This window comes from Mandrillus leucophaeus, unplaced genomic scaffold (genome assembly GCF_000951045.1).
Source record: "Mandrillus leucophaeus isolate KB7577 unplaced genomic scaffold, Mleu.le_1.0 Scaffold832, whole genome shotgun sequence".
Taxonomy (NCBI): domain Eukaryota; kingdom Metazoa; phylum Chordata; class Mammalia; order Primates; family Cercopithecidae; genus Mandrillus; species Mandrillus leucophaeus.
The window spans coordinates 901385-921172 of NW_012109053.1; the positions used below are offsets into that span (position 1 = coordinate 901385).

General features: G+C 36.3%; 1 protein-coding gene across 6 annotated transcripts in view; it reads left to right on the forward strand.

The window, feature by feature from the left end:
- The window catches only part of PDLIM5 (PDZ and LIM domain 5), a 221702-nt gene extending 202578 nt beyond the window's left edge, over positions 1–19124 (forward strand). For 5 of the 6 annotated variants that reach the window (XM_011968231.1, XM_011968230.1, XM_011968232.1 and 2 more), the window contains 4 exons: positions 5712–5892; positions 8684–8804; positions 13293–13408; positions 14860–19124. In XM_011968231.1, the coding sequence (XP_011823621.1) occupies positions 5712–5892; positions 8684–8804; positions 13293–13408; positions 14860–14949 (508 nt within the window). In that variant the 3' untranslated portion in view covers positions 14950–19124. The remainder of the gene's footprint in view (positions 1–5711; positions 5893–8683; positions 8805–13292; positions 13409–14859) is intronic. The other variant, XM_011968233.1, reaches the window with a different exon arrangement.
- Positions 19125–19788: the final 664 nt, after the last annotated feature.

The following is a 19788-nucleotide window of genomic DNA, read 5'->3' on the forward strand; positions in this document are numbered from 1 at the left end:
GACGTCCTTATAGGCCGTCCCCACCTTAGACAGTTCACAACATAATTGCTTTCTTCCTCAGGGCCAGCAGTAGAGCCTCTCCTGTTGCTTTTTAACTTCTTTTAAGGGCTTACCTGATTAGGTCAGGCCCATCCAGGATGATCTGTCTTTTGATTAACTCAGTATCCACTGATTAGGGGATGTAATTGTTTTTTTGGTTTTGGTTTTGCTTTTTTGTTTTTGTTTTTTTGAGACAGATTCTCACTCTGTCGCCCATGCTGGAGTGCAGTGGCGCAATCTTCGTTCACTGCAACCTCCGCCTCCTGGGTTCAAGCGATTCCCCTGCCTCAGCCTGCCGAATAGCTGAGATCTCAGGCACGCACCACCATGCCTGGCTAATTTTTGTATTTTTGGTAAAGACGAGGTTTTACCATGTTGGCCGGGCTGGTCTCGAACTCCTGGCCTCAAGTGATCCACCCGTCTCAGCCTCCCAAACTGCTGGGATTACAGGCGTGAGCCACCATGCCTAACCTAGGGGATGTAATTGTATCTGCAAAATCCTTTTTGCCATTCAAAGTTATCTAATCACAGAAGTGATACCCCATCATGGTCACAGGTTCTTACCCACACTCATGGAGAGGGTCTTTACTCAAATATCAGAGTGTTCCTGGTCACCTATTTAAATTCTCGGGTTTCATCCCTACTTACCACATATACCATCTTCCTCTCTGCCCTCCCTGCTTTATTTTTCTTGTCAGTCTTTAATATCTAACATGCCATATATTTTATTTATCTTACGGCATCTCCCTGTCCTATGTTAGCATATAATAAGTTCCATGCAATCAGGGCTTTTTTTGGCTTTGTTCCCTGCCAGATTTCCTGTTTCTAGAACAGTGCCTAGCACATACTGCATTTAGTAAATTTTTTCAGTTGATGAACTTTTAAATATTTGTAGAACGTATATTAGTGTTGCCAAATTGAAATTATATCTCACTTGTCTTATTATTGAATTACATTTATCCTGCTTTGCAGATTTTTATTATAATCTCAATAAAAAGAATTGACTGTAGTTGTCTCCAGTAGACTTTTAAAAAATTTTCAATTAAGGTTACCTCCTTTAGAACTTGTTCTCTGTATTCATTATTATGTTTAAACTGATGTTACCTGTGCATTTATTTTTGAGAAGCAAGTCATTTATGCTTTTCAGACATAAAACTATAGGTGGCCTCACAACGCTTTAAATGTAGTATGTTAAAGGACCAAAAGTTAAAGTTGACATTCAATGAAAGAATTATTTTTTTAATGTTCCAAATTGGAAGGTTTGCATATAATCCACTGGAAATGAAGAATTAAGAGTGACAAATACAGTGTTTCCAAATTTTAGGAAGGATTGTTATTGTCTGCAGTTTTGAATATTCTAAGACGATAGTCACTGTGTGTTTAACTCTCTTTTACTCTCTTCCTGCTTGTGTCTTTGTGTGTAAATGTCTGTGAATGTATATATGTGCAGTTTCTCCCAATTATCTTATTTCTATTTCACTCTATTCCTGTGGCTGTGTTGTTCTTTTGCTCATGCCAGGCCCTTCCTAATGTTGGCAAGAACAAAACAAAACAAAAACATAAAAGTGGTTTGTACATTTGTATTAGTATATTTAACTAAGTAGAATATCAGATTCTGTTTTTATTCTTGAGCATGTCAATTTTTTTATAGCTTTGGGAAACTTTTGTTTTTGACTTCTATTGATACAGTAATTTTCAGTCGAATAAAATCTGTTGTGGTTGGGCTTTGAAAAATTCCAGTTTTACAGTTAGTTCATCATCCATATGATCTTAGGAAAGTTGGCTGATTTCTCTGATGTTTCCTTCATCTGCATGTGTATGAAAAAGTTAATTTCTATCACTGGGGTTATTGTGAGAATTAAATAACAAAGGGAAGCAAAAAATAAGCATCGGATTTTGAAGCTAAATCCCAGTTAGGTTGTGCCTGTTGAAATCTGAGTTCCTTTCACCTTTGTATTTGTAAGCTTTCCTCTTTTCTCTGAACTCTTCCTTGGCATCCTTCCCTACCTTTCCTTTCTTCTCCCCAGCTGCCGCCGCTTTTTGGATAGGTCTCACAGAAGATAAACAGGGTGAAAAGTTTCATGCCATAGCTCTTCTCTGTCAGCCAACCAAATGCTTTAAATCCCTCCTCGCCCTCCATTTGTCAGTCAACATGTACTTAGTAAGGTCTCACAGGACATCGAGTATTAGAAGAGATAGCTGAATACTTAATTCCACTTTGCAGTTATCCAGGTCTGTCATTCCTGTTCACAAATGGAAACCCAATCCTACCTGGAACAAGAAGAACTTATTTAGTGTTAATCCTGTGTTAATGAATTTGTTAAATTAGTCTTTGCTGACACAGAGAAGAGAACACTTTGCTGTATGTAAAAGCTTCATTTTATTGTTTAATCTATGCTTAATTTCAAGGGCATTGATGGGGAAAGATGCTCTTTCAGGACAGTCAAGAAGTATCAAGTTAGGCCAGTAGTTGCCCTGAGCATGCTTGTTTAAGAGAGCAGATCTGACATGAGCAAGCGTCATTTTCAACTTGTTTTTTAAAGGTGCAATGGGAATTTCTTTACTGTCTAAAATTCCTTTTGCTATTTGAAGGGAACTAATGAAATACTTTAAAGTCATCCGTTTAATTGACTATAGTTTTAATTTATGTATTTATAGTGAACTATATCCCAGCAAGTTTGTAGAAAGACTTTTACAGGTATGTGAAATATAAGATAATCTTATAAATTACAAAAGGGGAAAAAGAATTAAATTCATGGATAGGTTCATTAAAAATGAAGCTAATGTCCAGACTGGACAACACTAAAATAATGACTTGCCCACTTACCTCTGGTTGGACTGTAAATTTGACTTTAGGCCTTCTAGTAGTCTACCAAAAATGAAAGGTAGTTTTGCAATTTACAATAAGATAAAAATAAGACTATTGCTGAGGAAAAGCATAATAGTTCTTGCTACAAAAATCAGAGAGGAATTTTTCTGAATGAGTCCATGTGAAAATGATGCTGGGTGATCTAACAACACTCCAGCAACAACTTGCAGGAAGAGCAAGGGTGAATTTCATAGAGCTGTGTCCTGTAACAACTATCAGTACAGGCTCATGTATCACAACAAGCACTGTTCATAAAAGGAATAATCCTGTGGGGTGCAGCAAGCCCAATATGCTGTGATTCACAGAACCCAGTTTTCTGATGATCTGACTTGAATTCAGCACATATTTTAGAAAATCTGGCAAATGGAATGTATTTTCCTTGGTCAGTTATTCTTAAATGTCTTTTTTTCTTCTGAGATGAACTTTGTCAAATATTTGATAGCATTGATAGACATGTTCCAGGAGCAGAGCTTTTCATTTTGTTCCAGGTACATACCAACACTTATGCTTTAACGGAATGCAGTTTGAAGTTGGATTGACTTCTTTGAAAACTGAGAAGCCAAATAAGAATACTAGCCTCAAGAGTCCTTCAGCCTTATGGATGAGCTGAAGATGTGCCCTAGTAAAAAACTCACCCTAGTAAATGGTTTTGAATCTGTTTTAATGTGCACCTAGAGAGTAGCATGAAACCCCAAGGCTCTGCCATGCTCTGTGTTATGGTCACAGTAAATTGAGCATGAAAGATTTTTCATACATATATAACCAGTTACCCACCTGGTGGAAAAACACAGGACACTCATCAAACTTTGTCTGGCTTTGAGCAGTGTGATTCCTGGTTTATCTTTGTTGATAAACTACTTGCCAAACATACACTGAGAAAATCAGATGAAGGAACTCGTTGAGTAGGACTGTTATTTTATAAGTCAGTTAAAAATGACGGACCACTTACCAAAAGTAATGTATTCGATTACAGAATCGGTGATCTTTAGCCCTTATTTTCTGGCAGGAATTAGTAAACAAAGGCATTCCTTATTAGTCATAACAAAATTTTGGTACCCTAAAGTTTTAAAAATAATGATAATTAACTGCCTATCTCAAACTTAAGAGAATGATATGTACTAGTTTATACAAAATGGCATCATGTTATTAATAAGAAACAAGTTAACAAAAAGTAGGGCTAGCAAATACCCTCTTACATCCCACTTAAAATTTTTAATCACTCATCAAGAGCCTTTCTCCTTTTGTGACTCTTGCAGAATTAGGTGCTGATTCTGAGTAAACATCAATCTGTTGACAAAGAATTTGCAGTGGGAGATAATTATTGAATAGCAAGGTTTATGTTATTGTCAGAATTTTAAAACTGCTCTGGCTTTGTGATACTCATTGCTATGACTTCTCCTGTTAATAATCTGCCTAGAAGTCTGGTATCTGATGCTTACTAACAATTACCATGTGGTCGCTTAGGGATGATAAGTGATGTTAATGAGGTCAAAGGCAGAATATCAGTTGACTAGAGTGGCATACTAGAAATCAGGAAATTCAGCTTCTAGCCTTGGCTCGGTCAGTGATTTTATGATATTTGTCATATCTTGTGAACATTCTGTACCTTGGCTTCTCCATCTGTTAAACTGAATTCATAATAACTGTCCTGGTCTATCTCACAGGAATGTTGCATGGACAAATTAGATAAGTGTAAAAGTGCCTTGGAGGTAAAGCCTCTCTATGAATATAAATTAGTGTGATATAGCTACTGAAAAGTATGTTGCAGAGGCTAGAATGGTTAGTCTCTGCAGGCTTCATGACTAGATAAGGGTTCATAATGGATTCCTGCCAAGCAAACCAAGCCCATCTTATCAGTTCATGACCATAAAGTATTTAATGGGGAAAAAAAAATCTCTTTACAAACATTTGTTACCTTGATACAAATGTGTGTTAAAAATCAGTCATGGTGGGGAGGGGGAAAAGGGAAGTTGGTGCACAGTGGGTATAAAATTTCAATTATGCAAGATGAGTAAGTTCTAGGGATCTGCTGTACAACATTGTGCCTATAATTAACAATACTACATTGTACTCTTAAAAATCTGTTAAGAGAGTGGATCTCATTGTAAGGGTTCTTACCACAATAAAATTAAATTTTTGAAGTAAATCAGTTATATTTGAATGAAATGAAATCTTTCCGAGTAGTTTCAGACAATCGATAATATCTAGTTTACACTTTCTGTAGTCATTTTGGAGTGTGAGGATTTGATGTGTTTAGTAAAGTTGAGAAATAAGTATATGAAAGAATGTGTGGGGAAGAGAAATGATTGTGGGGAAGAGAAATTGTCTCAGGTAATAGTTACTACTATTTTTAGCACTTTTGACTTACCAAATTGAGATTTTTGTTTGTTTCTTTTATAGAAATGTCAAAGTCTCATCTCTGCCTAAACCATGTATTTTTTTCTGGTTGCCTCATGTTCTGTCACAGTTACAGTTAGCATCCTCATTCTCAATCCTACCCATGGTGCAGACAGATTGCCTCATTTCAGCTCAATAAAACATATCACCAAATTCCCTTAGACAGAAAAAGGGGTGGGGAGTGCCCTTTCTTGAAGGAATCCCTGAAGTACGCCTCTCCCCTTTTCTCTTCACATCAATGCAGAGTCCTACTGTGAATTTACAACACCCAACACCCATGAGTTCAGTCCTTAGGAAGGAAAATTGAGCAAGTATTTAATTGGTTGGACATTGCATAAAAGAGGTCCTATCCAGGCTAACCCTAGAAACTTTTATTCTCAAACTTGGCCTCTTTTTCTTCTGTCAGAGGACCATTCTTAGTGGCACTGGGGAAATCTTGGCACCCAGAAGAATTCAACTGCGCTCACTGCAAAAATACAATGGCCTACATTGGATTTGTAGAGGAGAAAGGAGCCCTGTATTGTGAGCTGTGCTATGAGAAATTCTTTGCTCCTGAATGTGGTCGATGCCAAAGGAAGATCCTTGGAGTAAGTAATGGAAACGTTTTTATTCTCAATGAGTTTTAAAGTAGAATAATTTTTTGATATGAAACTCTTCTATCATTTTAACTTTTTATTTTCTTCTTGCTTTATGCCTTCTCTGCTTTCATCACTATTTATTATTGTAAAGCAAAACTAAATAGACCTCTGTGGAAATATATCGGACTCATGGGGTTAGGTTGTCTTTGGTTTTGTCTCACTGAGTGCTGGCTTGTCTGGTGAAAGTCTAGCCACTGTGGGGAAAAAATAATTTACTGTGGGTGTGCTTCCTCAACAGGAGCCTGTTTGCTCAGGAATGAAGAGGTCGCATAGGACCACACACATCTGAGTTCTCAGAACTGACACCTTCACTGTTTTAAATTAAATTCCATAGCTTTTATAAGAGCAGTATTTCCCCACTTGTCAGAGTTCAAGCACAGGACACTGATTTCATGAAATATATAAAACGTGAGGTTTATAAATGATATATTTTTCTTGAATACATACAATGTTTAAAAATATAATCTCAGTTTTATGAGAGTACACATGTGATGGAAAATATTTTTTTTCCTTTTTTTGCAAAAAAAGGAGTAATTTAGGAATCAGATACAGTACATAATAAATAATGGTGAATACATGAATTTCTTGCTCTGGAATACCTGGTTTCTAATGAAAAAGTAAGAGCCAGGCATACTTTATGGGTGACTAGGAGCTGGAATCTGATTTCAGAGGAAGCCAAAGTACCTGGCTTCACACAAAAGTTGGAAATGGCCCTGCTGAACTCTAATATACTCTCAATGTGGAAATATGATAATGAAACTCTAATTATTGTTAATTGAGAGAATAGGTAATGTGAATTATTGAGTAGTCTTAAGATATCTCTTAGGATATCCTTAAATATGTCTAAAACATTGAAGACACTTAAAATTATATATATGCCACCTGAAATATTTCTAGATTATTAATTTGCATAATATGTTGGGAACAAAGAAGTGGAAATGGTTCAGACTGTACCTTCCCAAATGATAACAAATAATTAATAGAATATTCATTAATACGGTTTTAGTGTATCCGGGTATTCTGTGAATGCTAGAATAATAAAACAAAGTGAAGTTAGAGTCTTAGACCCAAATAAAGTTCTAGGAAATGGAAATCTCATACTCATTGCTTTGGAGATGGGCCAGAACTGTGAAAGTTTGTCTAGATTGGTTTTTAGTTATTTGATTACCTGTTAAAGACTTGTCTCAAGGATGGAAAGTGAAGAATATTTTGGAAGACTTGGGAGATAGTTTGATTCAATGTACATCTTCTACAGATGTTCATGGTGAATTTTTTGGATCTAAATGTCTGTTTCTTCCCATTGTCCTTCAGTGGTGAACTGTGACAATTTCTATGGCTAATAATTCTGTATTATTTCATTTTATTTTGATATTTTTTATAAAAGAAAGTAGTTCATGCAAGAACAATTAGAAAACACAAAAAATTTAAATAATAAATTTAAATGACCTAAATATTTACCAGTCACAGATAATTACTGTTAACCTTATGATGTGTTTTTTTCCAGTTTGCTCTTTATCAGTAATTTGTTTACAAAATTGTAACCGTGCTTTATGTATAATATTCTTTTTTGTGATAAATATTATGAAAGAATATTCACTATTCATCAGAAATTATTTTAATGGCTCCATCTGTCTCTCAATACAAAGAAATGATTTCTTGTAAAACCAACACCCCAAAACATCTTTTACTAATTAATAGCTGGCCCAAATCTTTTTAACTTGGTATATTTAACCATTGGGCCATTGCTGTCTAGAATATGGTCCAAATTTTAGACATTCGAGTCTGTGCTTAGTGCCATCTTAGCTGATTTCCAAAAGCCTAAATACGTGTTAAACTGATTGGATTATATTATATTTTTATTATATTTTATTACATTGTATACATTTATATACATTGTGTACACATAATATATATACAATTTTATATAATTATATACATTTTATTTTATTTTGTATTTTATTTTTTTTTGAGACTGAGTCTTGCTCTGTCGCCCAGGCTGAAGTGCAGTGGCGCGATCTCGGCTCACTGCAAGCTCCACCTCATGGGTTCACGCCATTCTCCTGCCTCAGCCTCCCGAGTAGCTGGGACTACAGACACCCACCACCACACCCAGCTAATTTTTTGTATTTTTAGCAGAGACGAGGTTTCATCATGTTAGCCAGGGTGGTCTCTATCTCCTGACCTTGTGATCCGCCTGCCTCGGCCTCCCAAAGTGCTGGGATTACAGGTGTGAGCCACTGCGCCTGGCCCCATTATGTTTTATTGTTATATTATATATAATATTATTGCTTCTAGAAGGCACCAAAGTATAGGTTTGTTTTAATTTTTAAATGCTTCCTCCTTCCCCCAGAACTTTTGCAGATAATACCATAAAACCTTTGTAAGTTAATGTTTCCTGACACCCTTTGAGAAGAAGCAGAAAGTTTTGTAGGAAGCATTTATGAAATGCTTACTTTATTCACTGTACATATAATGTATAAATAACATAGTGATCGTTGTTTAAATTTACTGATTGGCATTTGTAAAGAACACACATCTAAACATGCATCCGTTTAGATGATTTGTGAGTCTGTTCTTAAGTATCTCCTGTTACTTTGAGGGAAAGCTCAAGACAAAAATGAAGTACGTGTGCCTACTTTGGATTAGCTTTACAGGGATTTACTGGTACAGATATTAGAGTAAACATTTATGTATTTATTGTCATCTTCTTTTTTTACATCCAATTATCTTTCTGTAACAGGAAGTCATCAATGCGTTGAAACAAACGTGGCATGTTTCCTGTTTTGTGTGTGTAGCCTGTGGAAAGCCCATTCGGAACAATGTTTTTCACTTGGAGGATGGTGAACCCTATTGTGAGACTGGTAAGATCAGGGAGCCATTTGTTTCTTGAATTTTGAATAAAGGTAAAGCATTAACCCTTATATTACTATAAAGCTCATGAAAATATTAGGCAAAGTTATTTTCTTAATTGTTTTGGGAGCATTTAGTGTTACTCTAAACATATAGAGAAAACTATGTAGATTTTTTTTTTTTCTTTTGAGACAGAGTCTTACCCTTGTTGCCCAGGCTGGAGTGCAATGGCGTAATCTCGGCTCACTGCAGCTTCCGCCTCCCAGGTTCAAGCAATTCTCCTGCCTCAGCCTCCCAAGTAGCTGGGAATACAGCCATGTGCCACTATGCCCAGCTAATTTTGTATTTTTATTAGAGACAGGGTTCCATCATGTGGGCCAGGCTGGTCTCGAGCTCCTGACCTCAGGTGATCTACCAGCCTCAGCCTCCCAAAGTGCCGGGATTACAGGCATTAGCCACTGTGCCCAGCCCTATATAGACTTTTTAATGTGACTTTGTCAAAACAGATATTCCTAACTTTATTATTAGAATTGAGAATGTAAGCATTACTTAGTAGGAAAAATATTTTGCTTGAATTCCCAATAATTTGTGGATGTAAATTCTACTAAATCATGTACCTTAAGGCCACTTCTTATAGTCCAGTAGTGAATTTTGTAAACATCAGAAATGTTCCACTTTAGAATATGATATTGATTTGCCCTTTAAGGCAACTGCCTTGAAAATAAACTTGAGATCCTTTTTTACTTTTACTGAATGAGAAGGTAATCCTGACTTGGATTGTTCCCTCGGTAAAATGATTTTTAATAAACTAGGCTCTAAGGACCTATCTACTACATTTGTCTTATCACACAAACTCAGAACGTTTCCTTTTCCTTCCCAAAGTCTGTCAGTGAACTTTAATAACATTTATTTATTAATATTGCCCTTACTTAGATATTACTACCACATACAGATTTCAAAATGTAGAACATGTTTCCTTTATCATGTTCTATTCACTACCACTGCATCCTCACTACTTTTATTGTTATTCTACCTCACAGTGCAAAGCTCTGTGCTGAAAGAAGGGGTTATTCCAGAATAATGGAGTTAAAGGAGCAGTCAGCTTCTAAGTTGAAGCTGTACCATAATCATTCAGCCCTTCTTTGCCCACTCAGTATTCTCTTATTTTCATCTTCCTTTCAGTTCCTTAGTTTGAACCAACCTGGATATATTCCAGACTGTCTCCCAGGAACCCCAGAAATTCCAGTGAAGTACCCCATGGGCTGTTTTGGGACAGGTTGGCCACAAGCTGCCTTCCTCGATTCAACCAGAATACTCCACATTTTGTAATTCCACTTAATTTTTCTGAAGAAAGAGTTGGGTTTTTTTGTTTGGTTTTTAGTTTGATTTGTTTGTTTTAGCAGCTTTGGAAGACATTTTGACTAACTGGCAGGTAGCCCCTGTCTAGCCAAAACACAAAACAGTCTAGCCTTAATACCATATTTAATGTATTTGAAGTCATATTTTAAAAGCCAAATAATTATAGAAAAGGAAAAACATTATTGAATATTTATTTAAATGTCACATCTAATGAACTTGGTCTATTTTTGTTCTTTTTCTTCTTTTAACCCCTAGACGATTTCTTAACCCAGTCTCCTCCATCTCAATAAATAACCCCACCATCCACTATCCAAAAACCTGCAGGCCGTGTTGGATTCTGCTTTTTCCCCTGTTCTTTCCTTATCCAATCTAAATAGTAAATCCTGGAAGCTCTACCTCCAATGTATATCATATTCATTTATTTCTCTCCATCTCAGCTGTCACTAAACCTAACTTGCTTTCACCCTTTGGGCATTGTAATTGGCACTTAAATGGAATAGCCCCTCCCCCTTTCTTCCAACCTCCAAACAGCAGGCACAGAGCAGCTATAGAAATATTTTTTGAAATGTGAATTAGATCAAACTTAAACCATTTAGTGGCTTCCACTAGAAAAAAATTACACTTTTTTTTTTTTTTTTTGAGATGGAGTCTCACTCTGTCACCCAGGCTGGAGTGCAGTGGCCAGATCTCCGCTCACTACAACCTTCACCTCCCGAGTTCAGGTGATTCTTCTGCCTCATATCCTGAGTAGCTGGGATTACAGGCACCTGCCACCACACCTGGCTAATATTTTTGTGTTTTTAGTAGAGACGGGGTTTCACCATGTTGGCCAGGGTAGTGTAGAACTCCTGACCTCAAGTGATCCGCCTGCCTCGGCCTCCTGAAGTGCTGGGATTACAGGCGTGAGCCACCGCGCCCAGCCAGTTACACTCAGAGGGCCTGTTTTGCCATCCTCATCTCCTCCCACCTTACCTTCTGTCACCAGATTCTACCCATACCCAGCCCCAGGGCCTTTTTTTTGAACATGCCGAGACCCTTCCTTCTTTGGAGCTTTTGTGCTTACTGTTTCTTCTAACTTGAATGTTCTTTGTCAGCTTTTCTGTGGTGATTCCTCTTTATTCACGTTTCATTGCAACTATTAACCTCTTCAGAAAGGCCTTTTCTAATTTTCCTTAATAGTGTAGTGACCCCCAATTATTTTATATTAAATTACTGTTTTCTTTCCTTCATAGTACTTATCATACTCTGAAATGATTTATTATTTATTTTTTAAATTCAATAAATCATGACATCCTCTTTCCAATGAGAATATGAGCCCCATGAGGAAAGCAACCTCAACTGTCTTCTTCACCACTGTACCCCTGCAGTGCCTTGAACAATGCCTGGCCCACAGTAGACTGCATGGATCTATGCTGAGCAAATGGTGCTAAGGAATACTAAACATTGACAGTTGCTAAGTAAGGTTAATCAGATTGCAAATTATAGCCTGCCTTCCTCTCCAGCTGAGGTTGGATTGACAATATCAGAGGCCAAAGGCTGAACCATGAGACAACACAGTAGTGAGAGGAGCTGCATAGAAGAAAATTAGGGCAACCAGCCTGGGCAACATGGTGACACCCTGTCTCTACTAAAAATTCAAAAAAATTAGCCAGGTGTGGTGGTGGGCGCCTGTAATCCCGACTGAGGCAGGAGAATCACTTGAACCCGAGAGGTGGACGTTCCAGTGAGCCGAGATCGTGCCACTACACTCCAGCCTGGGTGAGAGGGTGAGACTGTGTCTCAAAAAGACAAAAAAGAAAAGAAAATTAGAGCCAGGCACAGTGACTCAATGCCCTTAATCCCAGCTCTTTGGGAGGCGAGGCAGGAGGATCACTTGAGGCCATGAGTTCAAAACCACCAGGGGCAGCCTACCAAGACCCTGTCTCTACAAAAAAAAAATTTTTTTTAATTAGTTGGACTTGGTGGCTTGTACATGTAGTCTCAGCTAGTCGGGAGACAGTGGCAGGAGGATGGCTTGAGCCCAGGAGGTGGAGGCTGCAGTGAACTATGATCATACCACTACACTCAAGCCTAGGTGACAGAGCAAGACCCTGTCTCTCCAATGGAAAAAAAAAAAAAAAAAAAGAAAATTCTAATTTAGTAGTAGAGAAACATCTTTTCAAAACTGCTTTCATTAGAAGGAAATCCTGTTAGTGTTCTTGTAACTGTAATCTATGTCAAGTAAATGGTCTTTTCTGGCTAAGAGTTTTCAACATGAAGTCATAAAATTGAAAGGAAAATACAGCAAAATAAATTGTGGCTAATATTGTTGTGATACAGTCTAGCTAGAAACTCAGTCATAGCACTTGTTCATGATAGTTTCCTGTAACATTTCTTTTTTCTTCCTTGACCAAGTCAGATACGCTATGAAGTTTGCCAATATCAGATTTTATTTTTGATCTCTGTTCATTAGTCTTATTGTTGCTAGTTATTAGAAGTCCTTTGTATTTCTTCAGAACAGTCTTGTCTACTGCTAACTGGACACACAACAGTTCTTTTTTTTTTTTTTTTCCCTTTGAGACAGAGTCTCACTCTTGTCACGAGGCTGGAGTGCAGTGGCGCGATCTTGGCTCACTGCAACCTCCGCCTCCTGGGTTTAAGTGATTCTCATGCGTCAGCCTCCCAAGTAGCTGGGACTACAGGCACGCGCCACCGCGCCCAGCTAATTTTTGTATTTTTTGTAGAGATGGGGTTTCATCATGTTAGCCAGGATGGTCTCAATCTCTTGACCTCGTGGTCTGCCCACCTCAGCCTCCCAAAGTGCTGGGGATTACAGGCGTGAGCAACCACACCCAGCCAGAACAGTTCTTTATATGTATTTAGGCAATTAAGTAGTTGGTGAGAAGTGAGAAGTATTACATGGAAAATTATAATCAAGAATGTTAGGTTGTATAAATAATATTTATACCAAGGGAATCCTAAAACATGCTAAACATATCTTTCAAGCCAAATGTTATACCATCTCCTGAAATTTTTCAAATTCCTAATATCTTTGTCTTCAGCATCTCATCTAATCCTGATTTTGTTGCTGCCATCTAGGAATGATCATTCTAAAACTTCATCGTATTTAACTTATGTCTCTCTGCCTTGCCTCAATACAGATTATTATGCCCTCTTCGGTACTATATGCCATGGATGTGAATTTCCCATAGAAGCTGGTGACATGTTCCTGGAAGCTCTGGGCTACACCTGGCATGACACTTGCTTTGTATGCTCAGTAAGTAATGTCTTATTTCCTAATTAGAGGAGTAAAGTATGGCCAATTCTAGCTTTAGTATTTAATGGAAACATCAGCTCTTGTGTCTTTCAGTCCTTCAAACCTAAAGAAAAATTATTTTTACTTTTTTGTAAATTTCAAAAGTTGTTTATTAAATTTTTTGGCATTTTTGAAATTATTTGGCACACAGTGAGATCCTTAGCCCTTAGAGAAAATATAATTTAATATATTTTTGTCTATAAGGAGAAGCTATGTATTTCTTAAAACAGTAAGATTCCTTTACTTTAAAAAAAAAAAAAAAAAACCTCTTACTAGAGTGTGTGTTGTAGTTTTTGGAAATGTTAAGTACTTCTTAAAATATAAATAAATAATTATAAAAATCGATTCTTGGATTAACACTGGGAATAAACTATATGTTGAGTCATTTCTTAACAATTGCCCCTGGATATTCTTTTCTTTTTGAGACTATGGTCCAATAAACATGTAATAAAGTATTTGCCTATTCATTTGATATTTTAATATGTTTGGTTTTATGTTTAATGATTAGGATGGATTCAAAGATCAAAATATATAGTTTCTAAATGTAGGAAGTAAATATCCAGTAAACGTGCTCTGTTCAGGTGTTTGATTTTTTTAAAATTAGATTTAACATATCTACAGTTTTCAATACCCACTGTACAAAGGGGGCAAAAGTAATGTTAATCGATGCCTAATGATTTCCCCAAACATTACCATTGAACTTTTTATTGTTTACCTCATCCATCTCTTAGACTTCATAAAGTCTACAAAAAGCAAAAGTTTTAGCAGATTTACCTTTTCTGTTCTAATAAAGCTGTTCATTCTAATTAACAAAGGCAATAGGAAGAACAAGGAGCTATAAATGTAGATAGTGGACTGACTGTATAATCCTCAGCAGCCAGATATTGGCCTGGTTTTTTGCTATAAGAAACAAACAAAAGATATCTCAGCTTGAACACAAGGCAGCCCTTAAAAAAAGGTCTCAGGCATTCTGTGCCTGTGTTAACTGGGGGCAAGCTAACATTGGGCTTGAGAGGATTTGGTAAAGCAAATGAGTCTCTACAACACGAAGCAAAATTAAGACGTTTATAATTTGGGGAGATAAAATGTATTTAACGAGCCCTCTTTCTATATTGATTTTTAAGTTAGGGATAAATCCTCCCTCTGGATAAAGAAAAGTGATGATCAGTGCTTTCTATAAATTAGAATACATTCTAGGAAAAAGCTATTTTTCATTGCTTTTGAAAGATTATATCTAATGTCATAGTAACCGTGAAATATTAGGGAGTCTAACTTAACCAACTAAAGTGTTTTGTCATATTATCCAGTGGGAGAAAAAATCACTTTCTCCTTCTCCAGCATACTTGATAAAATCCTCTTAATATCCTCTTAAATAATGCATAATATCCTCTTAAATACTGTTTCTTTTTCAGGTGTGTTGTGAAAGTTTAGAAGGTCAGACCTTTTTCTCCAAGAAGGACAAGCCCCTGTGTAAGAAACATGCTCATTCTGTGAATTTTTGAAAGTCAACAGTTCAAGAGAAGAGAAGAAATTTGAAGAGAAAAAGGAAAATTAAAATTACTAATTTTTAGATTCAATATTTATATGGAGTTTTGAAAAATAATAGTGGCCCTGAAGGAATAAATTCCAGCTTTAAAAACCAAGTCTGAGGAAATATTTGGCTTCATAAAGTAAAGAGACAGTTTGGCATTTATTATTACTTTTTCCTGTATTTTATGCCCATAAAATAACTTTTATAAAAACCAATTTCCTGATGGACTATTAAATTCATCTTAGAATAAATTAGTGAAGAATTTAATTTTAGAATAAATAATCCAATCTGAAATAATTATACCTTCTTTCCTTGTTAGGTAGTTATGAGTAAATCTGCAAAAGGCAATGAAAATGCCTTAAATTTTATCAATAAGAGAATCACTGTATTTAAAAAAAAAAAAAAAACTAATACTTATCTTTAAAATAGTAAATAGGATTTTAAACAGAGAATTTTATCAGTAATAGGTGTCAGTTTTTTAAAACTTGCTTGTAGGCCGAGTGCGGTGGCTCACACCTGTAATCCCAGCACTTTGGGAGGCCGAGGTGGGTGGATCACCTGAGAGTCAGGAGTTTGAGACCAGCCTGGCCAACATGGTGAAACCCCATCTCTACTAAAAATACAAAAATTAGCCAGATGCGGTGGCACGTGCCTGTAATCCCAGCTACTCAGGAGGCTGAGGCACGAGAATCACTTGAACCCAGGAGGCAGAGGTTGCAGTGAGCCAAGATCGTACCACTGCACTCCAGCCTGGGTGACAGAGTGAGACTCCATCTCATTAAAAAAAAAAAAAAAATTGCTTGTATATTGTTTTTGCCTTACAATGGATCATTCTAGTAGGAAAGGGCAATGAGATTTTTTATGAAAATGTGTCATGCCAGTAAGAGATGTTATATTCTTTTCTCATTTCTTCCCCACTCAAAAATAAGCTATCATATAGCTTATAAGTCTCAAATTTTTGCCTTTTACTAAAATGTGATTGTTTCTATTCATTGTGTATGCTTCATCACCTATATTGGGCAGATTCTATTTTTTCCCTTCCCTGTGCTAAGATAAAGATTTAATTAAATAATCTTGGCCTCTAATAGTTTTCTGTCTCTTTAGAGAGAATAAATAGAGGGCTGGGTGCGGTGGCTCACGCCTGTGATCCCAACACTTTGGGAGGCCAAGGCGGGCGGATCATGAGGTCAAGAGATCAAGATCATCATGGCCAACATGGTGAAACCCCATCTCTACTAAAAATACAAAAATGAGCTGGGCATGGTGGGGCGTGCCTGTAGTCCCACATACTTGGGAGGCTGAGGCAGGAAAATTGCTTGAACCTGGGAAACAGAAGTTGCAGTGAGCTGAGATCGCACCACTGCACTCCAGCCTGGTGACAGAGCAAGACTCGTCTCTTAAAAAAAAAAAAAAGAGAGAGGGAGAGAGAGAGAATAAGTAGAAAGGAATGGGGCTGGGAATTGTGAATCAGAAGATTGTACCCCCCAATTTTTTCAATCCCCTTTTCTCAAATAATAAATTAGTTGAATCAGTTTCTGAATTATGCCACTGGCTGATGAAGAGTTGAGAGCTCTTTGCAGAATAATCTTTTTGTTTCATTTTGTTTCTTCTTCTACATTTAAAATTTAAAAGATTGGCTTGAGGATGTGATGAAATTGAGACTTATTGTGGTTTTCTCTCAATAATAAGTGAACCAATTTCAAATATGATCACAAAGTTTGAAAGCTCTTATTCACAGAGGTTTGGTAGTGTTGGGAGGGGTGTTTAATTACTCAGATTGGCCTGTTATTTTATTTTCTCCTTTGGGAAAAGAATTATGTAGATACCACATGGAGACAGGGAAACAATTGTGGTAAAACTGTGGATCCTGTTGCTATTTGCCCAGTGAGAAAACAGATTCTGGTATTTGATTTGGGTTTTCTCTTTGTTTTCTTTTTGTTTCCAGAATGGATGAAAGTCCATGAACCCCCTAAGTTATAATTTAAATTTGGTTGAGGCAAGGTGCTTTTATAGTTGAGACAGAGCCCTAGGTCCTTCCTGCCCCATCACTCACTTACGACATCACTTCCATTGTGTGCATGTTTGTTATAGAGGAGGTTTTAGGCTACAATATTTGTTTAACCTCCCTAAGAACTTTCAAGGCATCTGTCCTGAAAGCTGTTAATTTATGGTCTAGCAGATTTATATTATATGCAGATAATAATTAACTGGGGATAAAAGAATGGCAAGGGGTGACACAAAGTAGCAAACTGAATACTTCTCCAATAGCAACCCCAAGCTACCTCCTCACCCTGCATCTTGGAGGGAGGCAGGAAATTTCTTTTGAAATAAAGTGCTGGAACTGAATTCTGCATTATTTATCGTTGCTGCTGAAACCACCTATAAAAGACTTGCTGGCTAATGTGCATTGTCATATAATGTACAGTGTCACATCTTTACAGTCTTTTACGTTATAGAATACAAAATAAGTTGATGGTTTTGTTTGGTGTGAGCTTTTTTTGTTTGTTTGTTTAGTTTTGCCTTCATAGGTTATATGCCAAGATAGTATTTGGTAAGTGAATGGCATTTGGATGTTTTCTTCAAAGAATTTTATTTGACCCACATTTCTTATAAAGTTATCTTACATTAAGGATGTCATTTTCATAAGACCTTCTTTCTACATATTATTCATGAAGCATAATGTTGCATTTCTACAAATTTTATGCCTGAAAGGGTAGTATTGCTTCCTAAGATATCATGTTGTCTTTGTGCTTTGTCCAGCTCTTCCGTGGCAAAGCTTTATATCTGTTCCTAAAACAGTTAATCCTGTGAAATAAATATTGAACATAATCCAGAAGAATCTCTGTATTTCCAGTAGGGAATGCCGTATTTAATTCACCAGCAGTAATCCTTTAATAACTGGCAGAGCACTTTATTCTTCTGGTGAGCTCCCTGAATATTTATTTTTCTGATTATAAATTTTTATATTAGTAGCATTTTTTAATTATTACTTCACTATAGAGCATTTACTTTTAGTCTTTCTAGATGTATATTTTGGAATGCTGTACTTGGCATATCATAGATTAAAATCATAATGCATGACTAAAAACTCTTTGGATTTAGTTCCCATTTTAAAATTTTTAGTGATAAGTTTAGATTTATAATCTTTCTCTGGACTTACATGGACTGAATGTTGCCTGCTGAAGTAGCAACCTAAAAAGTAGCCTCTGCTTATGCTTCTACAGTTGGCCCTCCATGTCCATAGGCTTCGCATCTGTGATTCAACCAACTGTGGGTCAAAAATATTTGGGGAAAAAAATGGATGGTTGCGCCTTTACTGAAAATGTACAAACTTTTTTTTGTCATTAAGCAATATAGTATAACAACTATATACAAAGCATTTACATTGTATTAGCTATTATAGGTAATCTAGAGATGATTTAAAGTATATGGTAGAATGTGCATAGGTTATATGCAAATACTACACCATTTTCTATAAGGGACTTGGACATCACGGACTTCAGTATCCTAGGGGGTCCTTGGAACCCATCGCCCATAGGGGTACCATAGGACCACTATAGTACCATGTTTATTTCCTATTAAATCAGGTTCCGTTTAGAGTCTAAAACTAAAACCTAATCATTTGGTCACAGTGTAAAAACAAATGGAAATAACAGTTCAGATCTTCAAAATATTAGTGTAGCATTATGCTTAAAATAATCTACAACAAAAATGTACCATTTTCAAGCAGTACTACATTAGGAGCCCTTTTATAGAAAATAATTTCTTCTTTACCCCGTTCCAGTGTGAATCTAGTATATTCTGTTAACATTTGTGTGGCATTTGAAGTTTGTCATCCCTATTGAAGGGGAGAGACTTTTCAGACATGAAGCAAAAGAAACATACTGAATAGTTTTACACAAATTTGATCTGGCTTCCATTTGTCCCCCTCATTTCCCAAATGTTTAAAGGTATTGGATTTGGATTCTCAATGTATAATTTGCCTTATCTGTTAATCTCTATCTTCTGTCTCTTTAATTTTGTCTATCTGCTGTTTTGCTTTTTGATATATTTTCTAATTAGAAGTCACATGATAAGTATAATCAGTATAGTAATAATACCATAATGTGCACATACTCAATAAATAAATGACTGCATTGTTGTAAATGAGCTCTCCTTTTTGTTGTTTTTGGTTGGTGAGTGGTTTCCATCAAGTCATCATGGGAAAAACAAGTTCCATATTCACAGGTTAGGATAGGATGTAATAATTCTGAGAAGAACCCTTCTAGTATGATATTTGCTTATCAAAATGCCTCAGAAACAAAATATTGGAAAACACTGTCACATTTATTGTATTCTCTTTTTATGCTGTGCATGTAGAATGTACCCAATGTTTATGAACTAATAGATAAATAAGTTCAATTGTCTTTTTAAAATATTTATTGCTGAAATGATTTATTGGAACAACCTGTCATATCAAACATTATATTAGAACATAATCAAAGAACATAAATCATCCATATTTCCACATTTTGCATTAGATATTGGGATGCTTAATTCATCTCAATCTCATTAGCTGACTGTTCCACAACTAGGTAGGCTCACCTCTTCCTCATTTGTTTATTAGTTTGAGTAAGATTGTTTTCCAACTGTATAAAGACAAATGTTTCTGTTGCACGCTGTATGTTTGGAATAAAAGAGAAATTCAAGTCTATTTGCTCACAGTATATTAAACTCCAGAAGCCAAACTTTTAAGGGCATCAAGTCTGCATCTGACATTTTAATAGCTGCTGTTTGGTTTCTATCAATCACGTCATTGCACATTAAAATG